At 47.4% G+C, this 18697-nt stretch overlaps 2 protein-coding genes across 6 annotated transcripts; one reads left to right on the forward strand and one right to left on the reverse strand.

The window, feature by feature from the left end:
- Nucleotides 1-78: 78 nt before the first annotated feature.
- SMYD4 (SET and MYND domain containing 4) lies at nucleotides 79-7636 on the forward strand. 2 transcript variants are annotated; one of them, XM_027666890.1, is made up of 10 exons: nucleotides 79-209; nucleotides 1047-1194; nucleotides 1567-1656; nucleotides 2577-3726; nucleotides 4520-4702; nucleotides 4991-5157; nucleotides 5473-5608; nucleotides 6040-6156; nucleotides 6491-6614; nucleotides 7319-7636. In XM_027666890.1, exons 1-10 carry the CDS (start codon nucleotides 79-81, stop codon nucleotides 7467-7469), a joined length of 2397 nt encoding a protein of 798 aa, XP_027522691.1. In that variant the 3' UTR covers nucleotides 7470-7636. The 2 variants fall into 2 exon arrangements, with proteins under 2 accessions (XP_027522691.1, XP_027522692.1); XM_027666891.1 differs by lacking the exon at nucleotides 6040-6156.
- A 478-nt stretch (nucleotides 7637-8114) lies between these two features.
- SERPINF1 (serpin family F member 1) lies at nucleotides 8115-15145 on the reverse strand. 4 transcript variants are annotated; one of them, XM_027666893.1, is made up of 9 exons: nucleotides 15016-15115; nucleotides 13499-13515; nucleotides 12491-12576; nucleotides 11890-12088; nucleotides 11651-11806; nucleotides 10622-10825; nucleotides 9726-9868; nucleotides 8892-9102; nucleotides 8116-8523 (listed from the first exon to the last, which is right to left on the reverse strand). In XM_027666893.1, the coding sequence occupies exons 3-9, from the start codon at nucleotides 12566-12568 to the stop codon at nucleotides 8264-8266; spliced, it is 1251 nt and encodes a 416-aa protein (XP_027522694.1). In that variant the 5' UTR covers nucleotides 12569-12576; nucleotides 13499-13515; nucleotides 15016-15115; the 3' UTR covers nucleotides 8116-8263. The 4 variants fall into 4 exon arrangements, with proteins under 4 accessions (XP_027522693.1, XP_027522694.1, XP_027522696.1 ...); XM_027666892.1 differs by lacking the exon at nucleotides 13499-13515 and having other exon boundaries at nucleotides 8115-8523; nucleotides 15016-15145; XM_027666895.1 differs by lacking the exons at nucleotides 13499-13515; nucleotides 15016-15115 and adding an exon at nucleotides 13213-13237.
- Nucleotides 15146-18697: the final 3552 nt, after the last annotated feature.

Genomic DNA, 18697 nt, shown 5'->3' on the forward strand with positions numbered 1-18697 from the left:
TTCCCTGTATTCGCCTCACTGGCGCCTCTGGGCGCCGCCATGGCAGTGGCAGTTGGTGGCGGAGTGGCGGGGCCGGAGATGGCGCTGCCGGGGCCGGAGTGGCGGGGATTGCTCGCCCGGCGCTGGGCCGAGCTGGACCCGCCGCTGCGGGAGCGGCTGGCGGCGGCTTCGCTTCACGACGCGGTGCGCCTGGGCTGCGACCTGCTCCGGTGAGCCGCGGGCTGGGCTGGACGCGGTGCGAGAGGGACATGGAGCTCCTGGAGCGGGAACGGCGCAGGGCAACGAGGGTGACTGCGGGGCTGCAGCATCTCTGGTGTGAGGAAAGGCTGAGGGAGCTGGGGCTGTTCAGCCTCGAGAAGAGACGGCTGAGAGGGGACCTCATTAATGTGTATATATATCTAGAGGGAGGTGTCAGGGGTGGACCAGGCTCTACTCGGGGGTGCCGGGCAATAGGAGAAAGGAAAACGGGAAGAAACTGATGTCCAGGACGTTCTAACTAGGGAAAATTCCACGTTTCTACCTGAAAGGAGGGATCGGTCTCTTCTCTCAGGCAACTAGAGGGAGGACAAGCAGGTATAGTCTTAAGCTGTGCCAGAGGAAGTTTAGGTTGGATATTAGGAAGAATTTTTTCTGATGAAGGGTGATTAGACATTGGAATGAGCTGCCCTGGGATGTGGTGGAGTCATCATCCCTGGAGGTGCTTAAGGAACGACTGGACATGGCACTTGGTGCCGTGGTCTGGTTGACAAGGTGGTCGTAGGTTGGACTCGATGATCTTAGTGGTCTTTTCGAACCTAATTGATTCTGTGATTCTGTGAATATGAGGAAGAACTTCTTTACTGTGCAGTGACCATGCACTGGAACAGGTTGCCCAGAGAGGGTGTTGGGTCCTCCTCACTGGAGATACTCCAGAACCGCCTGGATGCAATCCTGTGCCAGGTGCTCTGGGATGACCCTGGTTGGACCAGATGAGCCACTGTGGTCCCTCCCAGTGTGGTCCCTGACCCATCCTGTGATTGTGTGGCACTGACCCCCGTGTCCTGCAGGACCGAGGAAGAAGAGGCGGCCCTGGTGCGGTTGTGCCAGCGGCTGTGCACGGGCAAAGAGCCAGAGGCTGCAAGCTTCTACCGGGAGCAGGGAAACCGGGAATTCGGCCGCCGGCGGTACCAGATGGCCCTGAGGCTCTATTCAAAGGTGGGTGTGGTGGGGCAGCCCCCAGAGCAGCTCCTCCCTCATGGCCAAAGGGCTCCCGTGAGGGGATCCTTGGGGAGGGGGTCCCACAGCCCCTCATGGCCGAAGGGCTTCCATGAGGAGATCCCCAGGGAGGGGCTCCTGCAGCCCCTCATGGTTGAAGGGGTCCTGTGAGGGGATCCCCAGGGAAAGGGTCCTGCAGCCCCTCACAGACAAAAGCGTCCCATGAGGGGATCCTTCGAGAGGAACTCCTACACCCCCCTCATCGTCAAAGGGGTCCCATGAGGGGATCCCCAGGAAGGGGGTCCCACAAACCCTGCTGGGAGGGTCCTGTGAGGGATCCCTGAGGCAGCAGCAGTTCTCTGGTCCCCACAGGCAGCATCCCACGAGCCCCCCAGCAGCCCTGAGGTGTCCGTCTGCTTCGCCAACCGCTCCGCCGCCCTCTTCCATCTGGAGCACTTTGAGGTAAGCGGTGGGAAGCACCCACCCCCCATGCTCCTGGGTGCCCCCAAGCAAGGCCAAACTCCCACAGGGTGGGCTGAGCCATCCTGTGTAGTGAGAGGTGTGTAGAAATGTGTCCAGAGAAGGGCAGTGGAGCTGAGGAAGGGTCTGGAGCACAAGTCTGATGAGGAGCACCTGGAGGGGGCTCTGGCTGGAGAAAAAGAGGCCCGGGGGGACCTTCTTGCTCTCTACAACTCCCTGAAAGGAAGTTGTAACAGGGTGGGGTCAATCTCTTTTTCCAAGTAGCAAGTGACAAGACAAGAGGAAATGGCCTCAAGTTGCTCCAGGAGAGGTTTAGGTTAGATATTTGGAACGATTTGCTCCCAAAAAGGGTTGTCAAACCCTGGAATAGGCTGCCAAGGGCAGTGGTGGTGTCACCATCCCTGGAAGTGTTAAAAAACTGTATAGATGTTGCTCCTGGGGACATGGGTTAGTGGTGGGCTTGGCAGTGCTGGGTTAATGGTTGGATTCAGTGATCTTAGAGGTTTTTTCCAACCTTAACGATTCTGTAAGAGAGGGGATTGGGACAAGGAAGAGCCCACAGACCCTCTGAGGTGTTATAGCACAGTGTTTGCACACAGGGTTCAGGTGGGTGCTCTGCAAGCCTCCCAAGAACAGGTATTTGATTGTTAGAACAAGAGACTGTAGATCCCATGTGCTTCCCAAGCTGTGCTTGAAACATCCATTATTTCAACTTTCTGAAGGGTTCCTCCTTTCCTTCTTCTATGTCAGGAGCCCTTATTTGGGCCACAGATTGGCTGTGCACATGGAATTTGCTGATTAACATACAGAATATTTTAACGAGAATATCATAGGTGGAATAAAAGAGCACGAGTCTCAGCTGGTTTTCAAGTACATTTAAAAGGCCTTTTCTTTGTTCCTAGGTTTGTTTGGAAGACATTGCCAGAGCTGAAAGCCATGGCTATCCAGACAGGCTGCTGCCCAAGGTCTTGCTGCGGAAAGCTGAGTGTCTGCTGTGCCTGGGGAGGTCACAGGATGCAGCAGACGCCCTCAGTGTGGTGGAGAGTAAAATCCATATGGATGGGCTCATGACTAGTCCTACACACCAGACATTGCTAAAAAAATTAAGTCAACTGAAGGTTAAATTACATGAGAAAGAGAGGTGTCCAGAGCCTGCACAAGAAGCACGTGGTGACATGCAAGGAAAGTCAGAGATCTGGGATGAGAACAACAGTATTTCAGGTGCATCTTCGTCTTTGAGCTTGAATTTTGATACAGAGAGAGGACGACACTTGGTGGCCTCCCAGGACATCATGCCAGGACAGAGCCTATTGAAAGAGGAGGCCTTTGTAAGTGTGCTCTGCCCTGGGGAGAGCCTCCCTCTGCAGGACGGTGAAACAGCGTGGGACACTCGGGTCACTAATGCAGATCTTTATTGCCACCGTTGTCTGAGGCAGCTCTTGGCCTCAGTGCCTTGTCGGGGGTGCAGTTATGCAAAGTACTGCAGCCAGGACTGTGCAGACATGGCATGGGAGCAGTACCACAGGACAGAGTGTTCCCTGGGAGCGCTGCTTCTCACGTTGGGCGTCTTCTGCCACGTGGCCTTGAGGACTGTTCTACTGGCAGGATTTGCAGAGGTTAACAGGCTGGTGGAATGGTCCCACAGCGGGGACAAGGACCCTCATAACCCCAAAGCAGGGTGCAAATGTCTCAGTGAGGCACCAGAGGCAGGAGCTGGTACCAGAGGTATCCCTGGTTGTGATGACAGTGGTCAGTATCACAGTTCTTACCAAGCTGTGTTCCACCTTTTGCCCCACACTGAGCAGCACAGCCCTGAACACAAGTTCCTCTGCATGCTGAGTGTAGTAGCCATATGCAAACAACTGCAAGAGGCTGGCCTACATGCTGCAGTTTTGAATCAGGAATCATCTGAGCAGTGGCCCAAACCAAAGACATCTGAACAAACCTCGGATGAGTTGTCTCCAGAGCTGAAGACTGTGGCAGAAGCGATGCTGAGACACGTGTTGCAGCTGCAGTGTAATGCACAAGCCATCACTGTAATGCAGGAGTTGGGTAAGATAAAAACTTTTAAGTCCTTCTCTCTTGTCACAGAATCACAGAATCGTTAAGGTTGGAAGGGACCTCTGGAGATCACCCAGTCCAACCCCCCCTGCCAAAGCAGGGTCACCTGGAGCAGGTGACACAGGAACATGTCCAGGTGCGTTTGGAATGTCTCCAGACAGGGAGACTGCAAACCTTCCCTGGGCAGTTCCAGTGCTCTGCCACCCTCAGTGGAAGGAGGGTCTTCCTCACGTGGAACTTCTTGTGTTTTAGTTCATGGCCATTGCTCCTTGTCCTGTCACTGGGCACCACTGAAAAGAGTCTGGCACCATCCTCTTATCACCCACCTTTGAGATATTTATATTTATTGTCCCCTCTCAGTCTTCTCTGGACTAACCAGGCCCACCTCCCTCAGTCTCTCCTCATAAGAGAGATGCTCCAGACCCCTCTGCATCTTTATGGCTTCTGCTGGACCCTCTCTGGTAGCTTCTTCTCTTTCTCGTACTGAGGAGCCCGGAACCATGCTGTCCTTGCTCATCTAGCTTGTGCGAAGTGAAGAGATTGAATTATCAGCTGTAAAAAGCTCCCACTGCAGATGAAAATGACTTGCTTAAAATTTAATGGCCTGTCCCACGCTGGCCTGTTCCTTGGTGCACATGCAGAGCGTGTTTCACTATTATTTATTGCAGCAATATACCAGGAACCTTCCTGCTGCTGTCTGCGATCGGTCACGGCGCTCGTTGCAGAAGTTGCGTGGGTTTGTGAGCATCCATTCCCAACCTCCCTGTCCTTCCTCTGTCTCCAGGGCCCGGAGATGGTGCTGTTGTAAATAAGAAGCCCGTGCGCCTGGCGACAGCCTTCTTTCCTGTCCTCAGCCTCCTGAACCACTCGTGCTGTCCCAACACCAGCGTGTCATTTAGTGGGACAGCTGCCACTGTCAGGGCATCGCAGCCAATCCCAAGGGGCCAAGAGATCTTCCATTGCTATGGTAAGCATTAACTCTGGGTTTGTCTCAAGGCACAGGCATCATTCCTTGCCATTCTGGTGGATATTAATACCATAATACCATGATGTTGCTGGAGCCTTTGTTTATGTATCAGCCTTGACCAAAGATATCAACACAAAATTTTATCACTTGAGCCCACTGTTGGATTTTCAGTCTCCAGCTATGTCCTCTCCAAAACATATGTGGTCTCGATTATAACCAAGATCCATTTACTCTGATATTAAGAACTGTACCTGTTTAGAGATTTCTACCCTTGCCATTCCTTTCCAGGACCTCACCAATGTAGAATGGGAGCTGCTGAGAGACAACAGCTTCTCAGACAGTATTTCTTTGAGTGTCGCTGTCGGGCTTGCCTTGATGAGTTAGAGTCTGTTGTCAAGAGCGTGGTGTCCATGAGAAACTCATTCTGCTGTCCCAGTTGCCAGGCTCCAATGCAGGTAGTTCTCCCATAGTTATGACTGTGGAACTTACTGGGGTGTGTAAGGTTTGGGTCTCTGGGAAAGCCAAGAGTTAAAGATCTCAGTTCAATCCCTGCTCAGAAGGCAAAAGCCACTGTAGAGTCATGACAGTATCTCACTGTTTCTTATAAAATCAAATAAGCTAATAGCACTTTACGAAAAAGTCACTTTGTTTAATGAATACAACTGAAAAACAATTTAGCATCTCTATAAAACAATACAGAGCTAATGGAGATGGAAAGTAAGTGCTGAGTTGAACGTGAGCAGGAATGATCACAGGGATGATTTCCATAGGGGGAAGAAGACCTGCTTTGTTGTTCAAATGAAGCTTGTGCAACCTCAGTCAGCAGAGAGAACCTGTCACGCCGATTACAGGACCTTCAGCAACAGATCAAGAAAGCTTTAGACCTGCTAAGGGACAGGAAGGCTGGTAAGGCTCAGCTTTCTGCTCTAAGGTCAGGAGCTGAGGAGTACACATCGGGACACAAAGCTATAGCCATGAGATGGCACTGTTGCTCATGCCTTTGGGGTCTTATGGCATGTGGCCTGGTGTCCCTGGGGACTTCAGCTTTAAGGTTTTTATACCCCTGATCCGGGTATTAATCCAAGTCACACATCGTCCCATAGTAAAGTAATTAAATAAAAAGAAGGCAGGGTAACATTGGAGTTAGGCATTCCCGGGCCTTGCTTTCCTGGGGTGAGTTGGGCCTACACTGGGGTAGAATAAGCAGAGTTGAATCCCAACCAAATCCCAGTTACCTGTGTAAGATGCAAAGATGAGATCAGATTGATTTTACTTCATGGATCATGGACAGCTGGAGACTGGCCATAGGATGAATTTTATAACCTGTTTCATTATAGATCGGGCTATCAAAGTGCTCCTGAAGTGTCAAATGGATGCTGGAAACTTCTTATCTCCAGAGCATTTGCTGATGGGAGAAATGGAGGATCATCTGGCACAGGTCTATGCTACTCTTGGTATGGCATTGTCTTCTCATTATCCCATGTTTTCTGAACTTTGAATTTAACATGACTAGCCTTTTCTCAGACTGGCCCTTGCATTTTTTCCCTAGTTTTGACAGCAGGGCTCTCAGAAAGACCAAAACTATGTTCCTGGCAGCCAGTGAACAATAATGTCATCTCGTGTTCTTCTAGATTGCCTGTCCTGGTTCTGAGTTCAGCAGCCTCCCAAGAATGCTGTGGACATAGTTCATCACGTTGTGCATAATGCTGTCAGATTCTTTGGGTGGTGATAGCTCTAGAAAATATTTATTTGTTTCTCATTTTTTGTTTTGTTTTGGTTTTCCATCAGGGAAGTGGCAGGAAGCAGCCAGACACCTGAAGAAGAGTATTGGGATTGTGGAAATGCATCATGGGCCATCAAGTGTAGAAACAGGTCATGAACTCTTCAAGCTGGCACAAATTCTCTTCAATGGGTAAGTTTGGTTTCATCCTCTGTCCCTTCTCTGCACCACTCCTGTGTGTCTGACACAGTATCACGGCAGGTGGTCCTTGACACCCTGAGGGTGTCTCACAGGACACTGGGCAATCTGGCACAGGTACCAAAGTGGGCCATTACACAAGTGCAAGTTCCTTAACCCCACTTGGGTTCCCTTATTCCTCACAGCTCTCTTTGGACCTGTTTTCTCTGCTTTTGCCTGTCTATTTTTCGCTTCTCCTTGGCTCAATTTATTCCCTGTCCAATCATTTTATTCTGACAACTCATCACCCTTGGTGTTTATACCTCAGCTGTGTAATGTTGCTGACATCTTCTCAAAGGAGAGAATGAAATCCTCTTGCTTTATTGTCAAGGAAATCCCTGGAAAGCTTCTGAAAAGCATCTCACAACACCTCCCTTTAACTGAATTAATTTTGGTGGGAGCCACAGTGAGGAAATAGGGGGTACTATACTCAGAGATAATGTTTTCAGTTTTTGTCCATCTCCTTACCTTTTCCTCCCCCTCATCCTCCCTTTGCAGCTGAAGTTGCACATGATTTGCCTGGTGCTGAAAGGCAGGGGAGGGTGGGATCTGTACCCATGAACAGGTTTAGGTTTTTGTTAGCAAGAGTTTAAAGGTTGTGTAAGTCAAGAAGCTGAATTAAGTATTTTGCATACTCTGCTATTATCTTCCTATTTCAGATTTGCAGTTTCTGAAGCTCTGAGCACAATTCAAAGAGCAGAGGAGATTTTGTCAGTGCACTGTGGTCCTCAGAGTGCTCAGATCCAGGAACTACAAGAGATGAAGACCTGTCTGTCAGAGCTTCCCAGAAGCATCCTTCAGAGGACTTAATTTCCCTGTCAAAGGAAGCTGCAATGTGATCTTTCATCAAAGCTAAGTGTTGTGTGGTAAGGTAGTCATGTAGTACAAGCTGGAAAATCGTGTAACAGCAACTTGAATGAAATCAGAAATGCTCTTTAGTGAGGCTGTTGTAAATAAAATGACCAATTCTAACGTGAGAGGTCTGTGTGTGGTATGTTGGGAATAGAGGCTGTTGTGTAATTTCTATGTGTGGGTTGGAAGCAAATGTTTGAGTTGCTTGTGTATGAAGTGTGACTCTCCCCTGTGTTGTACCCTGAGCATTATGAACGTACAGTCATCCAGAGCACACTGCCTTCTATTTTTAATACTGTGAAGCACTTTTCTTGCCAGTGTCAAATGTAAATAGTTGGGAGGGGTGAGGCAGCAGGCTGGGAAGTGCAAACTTACAGCCTATAAGAGGGGGCACTGCAGAACTTGGAGGGTTCCAGCACAGGTCTGTCAGTAATGAGGGATTTGTTATCAACAACTGGTGTGAGGTTGGAAAGCAGGATAGGGAAGAATGCAGTATACACCAGGTATTTCTTGCTTTCGGGACACAGAACTGCATTGTGGCTCACTGGGAAAATTGGGAGTGAAGGCACAGGATGTAGGCAGACAATCTTTCAAGGGCCTTGCTGAGATTAATAGCAAAAGCTCTTTTATTGCAGCATGAAGGCATAAGATTTGCAAGTTGTGTCTTTGTGCAGCAGAGCAGGGAGTCTGTATCCCTCCCAATACCACCCTTTCCATTTGGGCTCTACCATTGCAGATTATTGTGATGGGATCTAAACACCCCTGGGATCCAGGATCTTGCCAATAAAGAGGAGGGTTCCAGTGGTGTCATCTCGCAGCACAAGAAGGAAAGGTCTGTCCACGTGATATTCTATGGGGAAGGTCAGACGAGCAGCGTTCGCCACAGGATTTGGTGTGGATCTTTCCCCATCTTCACTAAGCTCCAGCATTGCCTTGTGTTGCACATGAGATAACTTAAGAGGCTTGGCAGAAATCTTGGTGAAGTCAGGTGAGGTGAAAAGAGATTGGAGCCCTGGAGGAAAGAAAGAGAATTCCATTAGCTGAAAGCATGGATTGCGGGTGGGGGAGCAGTACAGCTAATGCTGTGATCCAGGAGGGCACGGAGCTGCTCTGGCAGAGTTTATTGGGGGTACAGAGAGAAGCAGCTTACACCTGTTTGTACTGAGCTTCACCCTCTCAATCTCAAGCATTGTATGAGCATGGTGGAGAGATGTGATAAAAAGCTGAGGAGTCCTGGGCAAGATGATTTAGTTGCTGGTGAAATCTCTACACACTGACCTAACTAATAACCCACCAGCTTCATATTCTTCTGAGAGCAGGAAGCAACTTGCCCACTGCTTCGAGCCCTGGCAGTCTGTAAAGGGGGTGTGATGTACATACTTGTCTCCTTTAATGTGCTGCCAAGTGCCTCTTCATAGTTCAGCTTTAGTTTGGGCAAGCTTAGCACAGCATGGACTGTCTTCAGCTCCTTGTCTACATCGTGGACAAACTCCGAAGTGAGGCTTTCCTCAATCAGAGTCATATTTTGGGTCACCCTGGTAGGCAGGAAGAACATGGCACTGATTCCCTCTGTCAGTGGCAGCTGGGCAATCTGCAAAGCCAGAGATAAGAGAGAAAGAAGAAAGGGTCACATCAACCATAAACAGTTTTACCCATTCTGTACCAGGCACAGTCCTGAATCTTGAGTGCCTGCTCAGCCTTTCCAGTTAACATTTGTTCTTCCTCCCTGTTTGCTTTTATCCAATGTGATGCTTCCTGACCCCTCTGGCTTTTCCCCAGGCTTTCCATCCACCCATGCTGCACTTTTCCTGCTGTTATATGGCAAGTGCTCTCTCACCTGTCGAATCCTGCAGCATTGCTCTGGGGGATTCTCAGCTAGAACACCTTTGAGCTCATGCTACAGTGAAAGATTAGTTGAAAGAGGTAGAGATGGAAAAATTTTAAGGAGTGTACCCTGCCCTTCTTGCCCAACTTTAAGTCAAGCAATACAGGCTGGTAGGACCTGGGCGTTATTTAAATTATGCACTGCTTGTCACATAGCTGATGTAGAAGCTGGATATCCTAAGAATCAACATACTGCCTTTCAAAATAGGGATTGCAAAACTAGCTGATGGGAAGAGCAAGGCTGTCTTCTGGCATGGGTTAACAGGTAGGTGTAGCTGAACCTGCTCCTCAGTAGGTTTAGGAGATCTTATGTAATATTTGCTCTCTGACCTTGCAGTTGAGTTCTGAGTCAAAGCCATATCGCAGTATGGCTTTGGGGTCTGACATCATGGACACCTTCACAGTTCTGTCCTCATCCAGATGGAAGTCCTTCAGGGCAGTCTTCTTGGTGTCAAACTTGGTTTTCCATGTCCCTGTTTTTTAAAATATAAAAGGGAGGATTTTCTGGAATAATAGTATATGAAACCAGACTTATGTCTGTGGCTGAATAATCTTGTGCTTTAATATACAGTATTTGTGCTTTAAGAATTGAGGCATAACAGGGATAGAAATAGACTGATTGGAGCTACTGATTTACTGCCATCTTTGGCCCCTCCTTTTCATCTGAGAATTGGCTAAATGGCAAATAAATAATCAAGACAGTGTATGTATGGGTGGAGTAGCTATTGGGAAGTTTATGTAATTACAAAACTATTTTAAAGGGTAACAGTTGTGTCAATGCATATAAAGTGCTTTTCTCCCCACCCTTTATTTTGCTCCTTGTCTCTAAGCAATAATTCTCCAGGACACTGGCTTACAGCATGTTTTAGAACAGCTCTCTAGTATCTCCTTCCATTCCCTCTACAGTGGTAAAAAGGCTCAGAACACTCTGAGCTGTGCCTTCCTTAAGTGGTGATATTCTGGAGTTTTGTGAGCTTAAACTTTCTTCTCTGGTCTCTTACTGCAAACAGATCAAGACTCAGCTTCCTAAGAGTAATAATTCCTCCCTCAGGACTATTTCTGTTCAGGTAGTGTGTGTTTTTTCTTCTTTACTAAACGTTCTCAAACGCTTTCTTCTCACACTCTGTGTCTCTGGCAGTCTGTTTGCTTTATTGGAACTGAGAGCATTCCTCTTCTCACACATGCTTAATGGACTCTCTCTGTATCCAAGTACACAACATTCTTACCCTTGAAGTGAGCAGCCCCAGCAAGGAGAATGCTGACATCCGAGGGCATGTCCTTCATGAACCTCATAATCCTTCCCTTTGTCTGCTGCCGGACCCAGTTGTTGATTTCTTGCAGGTCTAACTGGGTATTGCCACTTAGTGCCCTCAGACGCATCTTGTAGGACTTCTCTAGTTGGCTGTAAAATCCAGGCTTTGCCCTGAGTCCTGGGGAACAAAAACATGGATATTGCAGCAAGCTCCCTTACCAAAACAATCTCAAGGCAGCACATTGCAATCCAAAACCCAGCAGCAGGTCTCTCAAAAAATATCTGTGGCTGTATATATACAGAACCCTGCTTTGAAGAAGAAGAACTGAAGGCCCATCGAGGAAACTGATCCAAGTCCTACAGCCACCCGTGCTGGAGTGTGGGATAACTCTTTTCTGAAAAGGGAAAAAAGGAGATAAGAACCGAAGGCTTGGACACAGCTATTCCAACATCAGCCTTTCTTCTTTCTCCAGCCTGCTTTATGGGTACAGCTTACTCAACCTATTGGATTCTTGGAACCAGCAGGTTCCAAAAGATAGCTCTTAGCTTTCTCAGCAGATGTTTATTGCATGCCAAGAGCAGACATTTAAAATAGCTCTGCAAGGAATTAAACAAAGGAATATGGCTGAATGTTATCACAAATAGAAAATGCGATCTGTGGTTCCTGGAAGCCAGCAACACCTGCCAGACAGCCTGGAGTGAAGGCAAAATTCTCAGCAAGTTTCTTTTTAGGACTTTTTGCACGTTAACTGCTCCATCCCCATTGTCTTTGTGTGCATGTCTGGTGTTTTATTTAAGTGCACACAAACTCTCCAGGCTGTTTCTGAAGCAGCAAGAGCATTCCATGCACTGTCTGCATCCTGGCTCAGGAGGATGTCAGAGCCACAGTTGTTAGTGCTGTGTTATTCACTGTGCATGTGTGTGTGTATGTACACACCCCTAAATAACTACCTGCTGCTAGTTATTTAGGTAAAATGTAAGAGAGGGGAAGAAGGACTTTTACTTTTCTCCAAGATGATCCGGGAGGCACTTTTCATGCTCTTTTCTGGTCCAGTCACGCTGCTCAGGAGGTCCTTGTAAGTGTCATGGACCTCAGCTTTGTTGAGCAGATCGTAGAAGAGAGCACGAGAAATCACATTTTCGGTTCGTTCTCCAGCACCTGCCAAGAGCAACAACAACAACAACAGTGAGGGACAGCCTGTCAAACCAAATGGTATGTGAGGAAACTGGGCAGGAACTCACCAAGTGAGAGACCAGAAAGTGCAGTAGCCAGGCTGAAGGGAGACAGCAGCACGTTGGCGGTGGCTGTGCGGCTGGACTGCTGGCGGTACAGGTCATAGCCAAAGTTGGAGACTGCAGCTGCCAGCTTGTTTACAGGGGTCTTGTAGAATGGATCTTCCTCTTCCTCGCCAGTGTTGGCTCCATCAGCGGTGGCAGAGTTCTGGCAGGTACAGGGAGCACTTAGGTTAGACTTGCAGTTTGCAAGGGCGGGTGCAGTTGTGATAAACGTGTCAAAGGCAAACAATCTACAGATACTCTCCTGTGATGTACAGAAATACTGGCTTAATCTTGGAGGTGAGCATGGGAACAGTTACTTTAAGTGTCCCAGGAAAGCCAAAGGCACCACTGAATTTGAAATCCACTATTTCTACCTCGTGGTCATCCCCTGATGTAACTGCTGTGGTTTTATCTAGGTAAAGCAGGAGTTAGTCTCATTATGCTGCTAAATAAAATCCTAGTAACTTAGGAGGGTAGTGCTTAAGCCTTGCATAAGATTCTCTAAAATTAAATTACCTGCTCCAAGTGTCTCTCCCTCACTCTTTGCCTGTTGTCTCCTACTCACCTGCTCAGTAGCTGAGTTCTGGGTTCTGCTTGGGACTGTTAAGAGACCCAGGAAAAGGAGAACCACTGGAATCTGCATGCCTGAACCTACAGAGTAAGAACATGGCAGAGAGAGTTTGAGCAACCAAGCAAATACACCTCTACCACTAGTATTCACTGTACCTGGTTGTGACAGGAACTGTAGTGACACATGCTGCTGCTTGTCCTTCCAGTTGAGAAACACACACCTGATCTTAGCCAAGTTTTATTCTCTAGTTGGAAGTACCCAGCCAGCCTGGCCCCAGTGACTTTAAAACTGGGCAAGCACACACTGTGGGTGTGCCTGAGCACAAAAGCAGATGTGTGTGGCCCAAACTACACTGATGTTGGCAGTTACTGAGTGCCAAGGTCCAGAAAAGTACCAAATCATTTCTTCTGAGTTTGAGACATAAAAGAATTCAAGTCTTCATTTATAAAAGGTACCAAATCCATATTGTTTAACAGGGCAGAAGACATCATTGACTGGTTACTCCTCTGCTACAAAAGTTAGCTGCCTCAGTTAGTAGTTTGCCATGTTTCTTGTGTCTGCACGTACCTGAAAGGCTGCACAGCCTGTGTGCATCCTTTGCTTCTCATTTGCAATTTGATCAAGTAAAATAGAAGAGTTTTCTTAAAAGACAATAAGGAGAGGGGGAGTAAATACCTAATGCTGGGCCAGATCTAGAGAAGAAGTGAAAGACAGACCTTGACTTATTCAATCTTTTTAACAGAGGTGGGAGAAAAGTACCAAACTCCCCAGAGCAGTTCCTTCTGTGGAATCCACTTTTCATCACTCCAGTACTGGTATATGTGGCCCTTCCAGACAGATCTGTCTGGTCCAAAGGGCAGTGAGTAACCCAGGGTTTTGCTGTGGGTAAACCAGAGCTGCTGCAGTGTCATGCCCCCGAGAATAGACGCCACCGAGGCTGGTCTGAAGCAATGTTTAGATAGATTCCCAGAAATTAAAGGAAGAGGGTTGTATTTAACTAACCCTTGTCATCCAGGCATCTAGAGAAATCAGAGAAAGAACATGTGTTTCAGATTAACTTCAGCTGTAAAGAAAACATGCCTTCTGCTAGAAATACACGTGGCTACAACAGCCTCAGTTCAGGACCCAGTTCAGGCAGAGTGAAAGGCAGTTCGCTGTTTCCCTTTCCTGTCTTTTCTTCTGGAGGCAGCTCTCCCATGGAGAAAAAGGCACCACAGTGAAGGTTTTAAGTTTTCATCTGTGTTCAGTCAGTGCAACACAGAAGTGGTACCCTCTTTTCCCTGTGCACTTGCATCCTGCGACCTGCTGCTATCTCAGCTGCTGAGTAGATGAGGTTTCTGGTGCAGAAGATGTGGATCAAGAGGAATTTATTATCTGGAACAAACCAGTGCATTTGGTGGTATGATAGTGGATATAGTGTTGGGATTGCTCCTATCACTGCAGAGTTTTACAGTGAACAGGCACCATGCTGGAAGAGAGATGACAGAAGCCCTGCGTGAGTCTCAGTTAAACAGGCCTTAGCGAGGGCTCTGTGAGGATGCCTGCACCAAGCTTGCATGCTGAGAGGAAGAGATTTGGCCCAGTCTAGTTTAGAGATGAAGGTTTTCCATGGAGCATAACGTTTTTTCTGAAGAAAAAAAAAATAACCTCAACACAACCCCTGCTTCCAACTACACTGAGCTCCTGGGACCACGAGAGTGGAGATTGGTTTTGCAGATTGTATTGTTTTTGCCAGTACTGTCACCAGCTTCATATTTCTCAAACTTTGCCAAAAAGCAATTTCCATTTTAAAAAGACAAAGCCTTTTGCGTTTGAATTGGCCTGAACATCTGGATTCTATTTGTATTTCTCTTAGCACACAGCCAGCAATGCAGAGAAAAGAATTTGGTTGGAGAGAGGTGGGATGTTTCAGGCATGATATTAAAATCTGTGGCTGTCTTTAAAGAGAAGAGAAGGAGCGACAGCATGTGATGGTACAGTCAGGAAGGTACAGGAAGAAAACTTTGAGAAACGAGCTGAGAAGGTACTTTGTGTCTGGGAGTTGTCGATTTGTGAAGGCCTGCAGGTGCAAAGCAAATACTTTACTTTCCCTCTACAATGGTACAAGTCTCGCATTGTTTATAAACGCTTCTGCCTTTAGAGGTGCTGTGAAACATGAGCCACTCTGCTCATTCCACCCCACAGCACTCCTGAAGCATCCTGCAGCTACCAGCTCTAGAGGATTTGACTGTCACCAAACTTGTTACCATCACAGAGAAAAAGCTGCAAGGCAGATGCGTGAAAGGCAGAAAACCACCCCAGTTCCCAAGCACAGTTCAGCCCCAGAGGCAAAGCTGGTGCTGGTGGCTCCCAATCCTTGGTGAGGTCTCTTGGTGGGAATCACACCTTTTAACACCTGCACAAGAACCATTCTTCCCATTTCCCAGGTGCTCTGAGAGCTCCTCAGCCTCAGCCCCTGCCCTGTGCTCCCCTCACCGCTGGCAGTGGGCACAGGTGAGCTGCCCTGAGCTGTCCCTTACCTCGGGCTCCTCTCTGCCGCTGCTGTCAGGGGCTCCCAGCGGGTGCGAGTCGAGGACAGTGTGGGTTTGGTGCAGCCACATCTGCTTTTTGCTGCTTCCCCCAGCCCAGCCTTCGGCAGGCTTCAGGTTACAGCTTCCCAGGGCTCTCTTAAAGTGCTCTGCTCCCATTTTCCGCTGCTGCCACTCTCCCACTGAATTGCACTAATTTTTTAACCCTTTTTTCCAAGACAAATGTGCTCCCTGTGCTCAGGGCAGTGTAGTGGGTAAAGCAAAGGCTGGAGAGGCAAACGCTCCCTGCCCTGTTTGAGCAAGTCGTTTATCCCAGCAGTTTTGCCATATGTCACATCAGGGAATTTCTTTTGTCTCAGAGGTATTGTTAATGCAGCAGTGTTTAATGGATTTATGGATTTATGTCCAAGATCTAATGGAGAGACTTACAAAGTAGAAGCAGGATTCTGTTGTTGTTTAAGGCAGCTAAGGGGAAGATGCTCTGAACCGCTTATATCCAGTGATAGTTACTAGTTAACAAGAAGTCATTAACATAATTGGCTTAAAGTTTTTGGCGAAAAAGAAAGAAGCTAAAAAGCCAAGGACTTGTTAAAAAAGATGAATTAAGAGAATCTTGTAGGAGCTTACAGAATGACAAATGATCTGGAGAAAGGAAAGGGGCAGAGGGGTTTCATTATTATTTGCAATAGAAGACTCAAGGGGAGCACACTTAAATCAAGGGAGTGTATTTTTAATAAGTATTAAATTGTAAAACTCGTTATTACTAGATTCTGCAGAATATGAAAGATAAACAGATTTGAGGGTAAAAAAAACAACCCAAACCAAATTAGTGGAAGACAGGTCCCCTGAAGGCTGACAATGGTCAGATGTAACATCAGACTCAGCAGCTGGGCAGTGCAACCAGAGAACAGTTGGTTTTCCTTGTCCTTAGTCATTCTTGGCTTTCTTCTCCACAGTCATTTGTTACTGGATACTGGGAGAGCCAGGATACTGGGCTAACTGGACACGTAGCTAACCTGATCCAGCTGTTTGTCTGCTTGGAAATGCTGGAAGTAAATTGTAGGCAGTACTGTCAGTGCCCCCAGTCTTGAACCGAGATGACTCTTTGGGCTGCCACGCTCGCTGCTGGCAGGTAATGAGGAGTTCCTCAAGTGTGCTGCACTCAGCAAAGGGGAAAGGATGAGTTTAGAGATGCATTAGCTGCTGGTTTTGCAAGCTGGAAAAGCAAACCAGGTCGTCTGCCCTTTGATTAGTCAGTGCTTCAAAGGTGACCCTTTCTAGCAAGAAGGGTAACAGCTTTGCTTTCAGCTGCTTCTCAGCTTGCTCTGTGAGAAATCATCTGCAGAGAGATGTTTGTGCTTGTTAATGTACCATCCTCGGCCCAGGAATGGGGGTGTTGGCTGTGGAGATATTTTCTGGTGGTTTTCATCTCTTTTTGAAACCTTATTTGTGGTATTAAAATGCCCTTTATGGAAGGACCACTATAGAAGTTTTTATGTCTCGTCTCTATCTTCAAATGAACTCTCATCTGCTCAAATATAGGTTTCATTTTAAACTGTTTAAATCAGAGTGGTAGTTGCATAGAATGTTATGAAAGACCAGTTTTATTCCTGTAGGTGAAGAGTATCCCTGAAATGGTGCATTAAACTCATCTAACAAAATCAGTTTTGTTAAATCAATACAAACATTTTACTGTTGTTCTGGTTTGGGTTCAATATGCTGTCTGAACATTGCTCACTTCAGCTGTGGAAGTACTGATGATATGAATTTGCTCTGGTAAGGAAAAAATACATCTAATATTAAAGATATTGAGACTTATTTGATATTCTGAGCCAGTGGTGCAGATGGATAGAGCAGACGCCCTGTGCTAGTCATGTCTTTTCAGAGTACAGCTCAGTCAAAATGAAAGCTTTAGCAATGCAAAGTGGAAATTCCTGAGCAGAGACATTAATATTACTTTGCATTTTACAAACTGCCTCTTCTGGAAAGCCGGTGGAGTGAAAAAGAGTCTTATGGTTGGTGTAACTGATAATTTGTTGAGCGAAGCACAGTCATGGAGGGCTGCTGTACTGTCAAATAAGATGAAATTAATAGTTTGACAAGAATAGCTTGGAGGAGGAGTGATGGCAACAGGAGAGAAAATAGGAAATAAGAACCAAGCTGTTCAGGAAACTGAGAACAAGGGAAAAAACTTTGTAGAAGGGGAGCTGGAAGGCAGAGGTGTCAAAAGACTTGAGTTTCAAATTATGCAGAGGTTGCAGTGCAAGAGGGTGGCATTCGGGGAGGTTACAGTAGCCAAGGCAAGACTTACCTAAGGCATGGAATGGTATTTCTGAATGTTAGGAATGAATCTGTATAAATAAATAAGCTAAAATGTTCCCTGTGGGCTAGAGCTGTGCCCTCATAGTAGGGCTGAATTCTTGTGGGTTTACTTGTTAAAATTGCCTGGCCCTGTAATTACAGCCTCTTTTTGAAGGGTACGTGTCATTACACTGGTTAGAGGGGTAGGCATTATCTTCAGCCATTCTTCCCCTTTTAGACTGGGAGAAATGCATAATTGCAGGTTGGAGCCAGGACTTTTTATTCCCCAAAGTCGCCTGCATCCCCAAAATTCATGGTTAGTGAGTCAGTCCTTCTCTTATGCCAGCAGATGGTGCAGACTATTCAGGGACGGAGGCTCCCAGAAGCATTCTGCTCCTTCCTTTGAGGGAAGGCAGACTTCCCCAGTGAGTAAAACACTGCCAGAAGGGTGGCCCCCGGGCTCTGTAACTGCTGTTTCACAAAAACAGAGCACCATCCTTTTTACCCAGAATCTGGGGGGTTTGGAACCAGAATCTACAATGGACAGGAGTTGTCTTGTACAGAAAGAGCTGCAGCATGGCAAGGGTGTGGTGAGCTAGGCCAATATTTTTAAGTGGTAGGATGGCTTGGTTGGGTGGAGGGTTCTCAAGATTCTTTCATAGAATCACAGAATGGTTTGGGTTGGGACCTTAAAAATCATCTTGTTCCAACCCTCCTGCCATGGACAGGGACATCTGCCACTAGACCAGATTGCTCTAAGCCTCGTCCAAGCTGTCCTTGGACACTTCCAGGGATGGGGCAGCCACAGCTTTTCTGGGCAACCTGTGCCAGGGCCTCATGAGTTTTCATGATAGTGCACCACTGCCTTGGAACAAAGACTCATTCCAGGGTTTGTGATGGGCTGTTCCCATCCCAGACAAAAGTGAAGCTGTAACAGGATGTTGTCTTTTGCCAAAATAGGGCAAAAGCAGTGACATTCAGCTACAGGTGTCAAAATCTGCTCTGCTTTCCTTGGAAGCTGTCCCAGCCATCTACAGCACTGTGGAGTCAGGAGTATCCCAATAAAGGACAACTTGCAATTAACAGATGCTGGTCAGCACCTTTGACCCTCTGAGCAGATCCCAGCAATTGTCAGGTTTTACCCAAGAGAAAGGTTAAGGGCTGTCACATTCCTACTTACCCCTGCATTGCTGCTCACAGGCAAAATACCCTCCTGACCCTGTGCCACTGAGCTCGTGCCCTAGTTCAGGGAATTCTGCCATCTTACACAGCCAGCTCTGACCCAGAGGGCATCCCATGCACACTTGGCAGGTGAGATGCCCAAAACTTGTTGGACTCAGTCCTTGGAGAGCCTTTACAGATTTGCCATTTC

The sequence above is a fragment of the Corapipo altera genome, unplaced genomic scaffold (assembly GCF_003945725.1).
Source record: "Corapipo altera isolate COAL_440 unplaced genomic scaffold, ASM394572v1 181, whole genome shotgun sequence".
NCBI classification, from domain to species: Eukaryota; Metazoa; Chordata; class Aves; order Passeriformes; family Pipridae; genus Corapipo; species Corapipo altera.

What these genes read in the sequence shown, in the direction of transcription:
- SMYD4 (XM_027666890.1), top strand. Translation starts at nt 79, where the DNA reads ATGGCGCTGCCGGGGCCGGAGTGGCGGGGATTGCTCGCCCGGCGCTGG. An exon ending in GCTAAGGGACAGGAAGGCTG is followed by an intron (nt 5,609 to 6,039) that starts GTAAGGCTCAGC and finishes GTTTCATTATAG; the next exon opens with ATCGGGCTATCAAAGTGCTC. An exon ending in GCACAAATTCTCTTCAATGG is followed by an intron (nt 6,615 to 7,318) that starts GTAAGTTTGGTT and finishes TTCCTATTTCAG; the next exon opens with ATTTGCAGTTTCTGAAGCTC.
- SERPINF1 (XM_027666892.1), bottom strand. Translation starts at nt 12,568, where the DNA reads ATGCAGATTCCAGTGGTTCTCCTTTTCCTGGGTCTCTTAACAGTCCCA. An exon ending in CCGGATCATCTTGGAGAAAA is followed by an intron (nt 10,826 to 11,650) that starts GTAAAAGTCCTT and finishes TTTGTTCCCCAG; the next exon opens with GACTCAGGGCAAAGCCTGGA. An exon ending in ACTCAGAACTCAACTGCAAG is followed by an intron (nt 9,103 to 9,725) that starts GTCAGAGAGCAA and finishes CTGGCTTTGCAG; the next exon opens with ATTGCCCAGCTGCCACTGAC.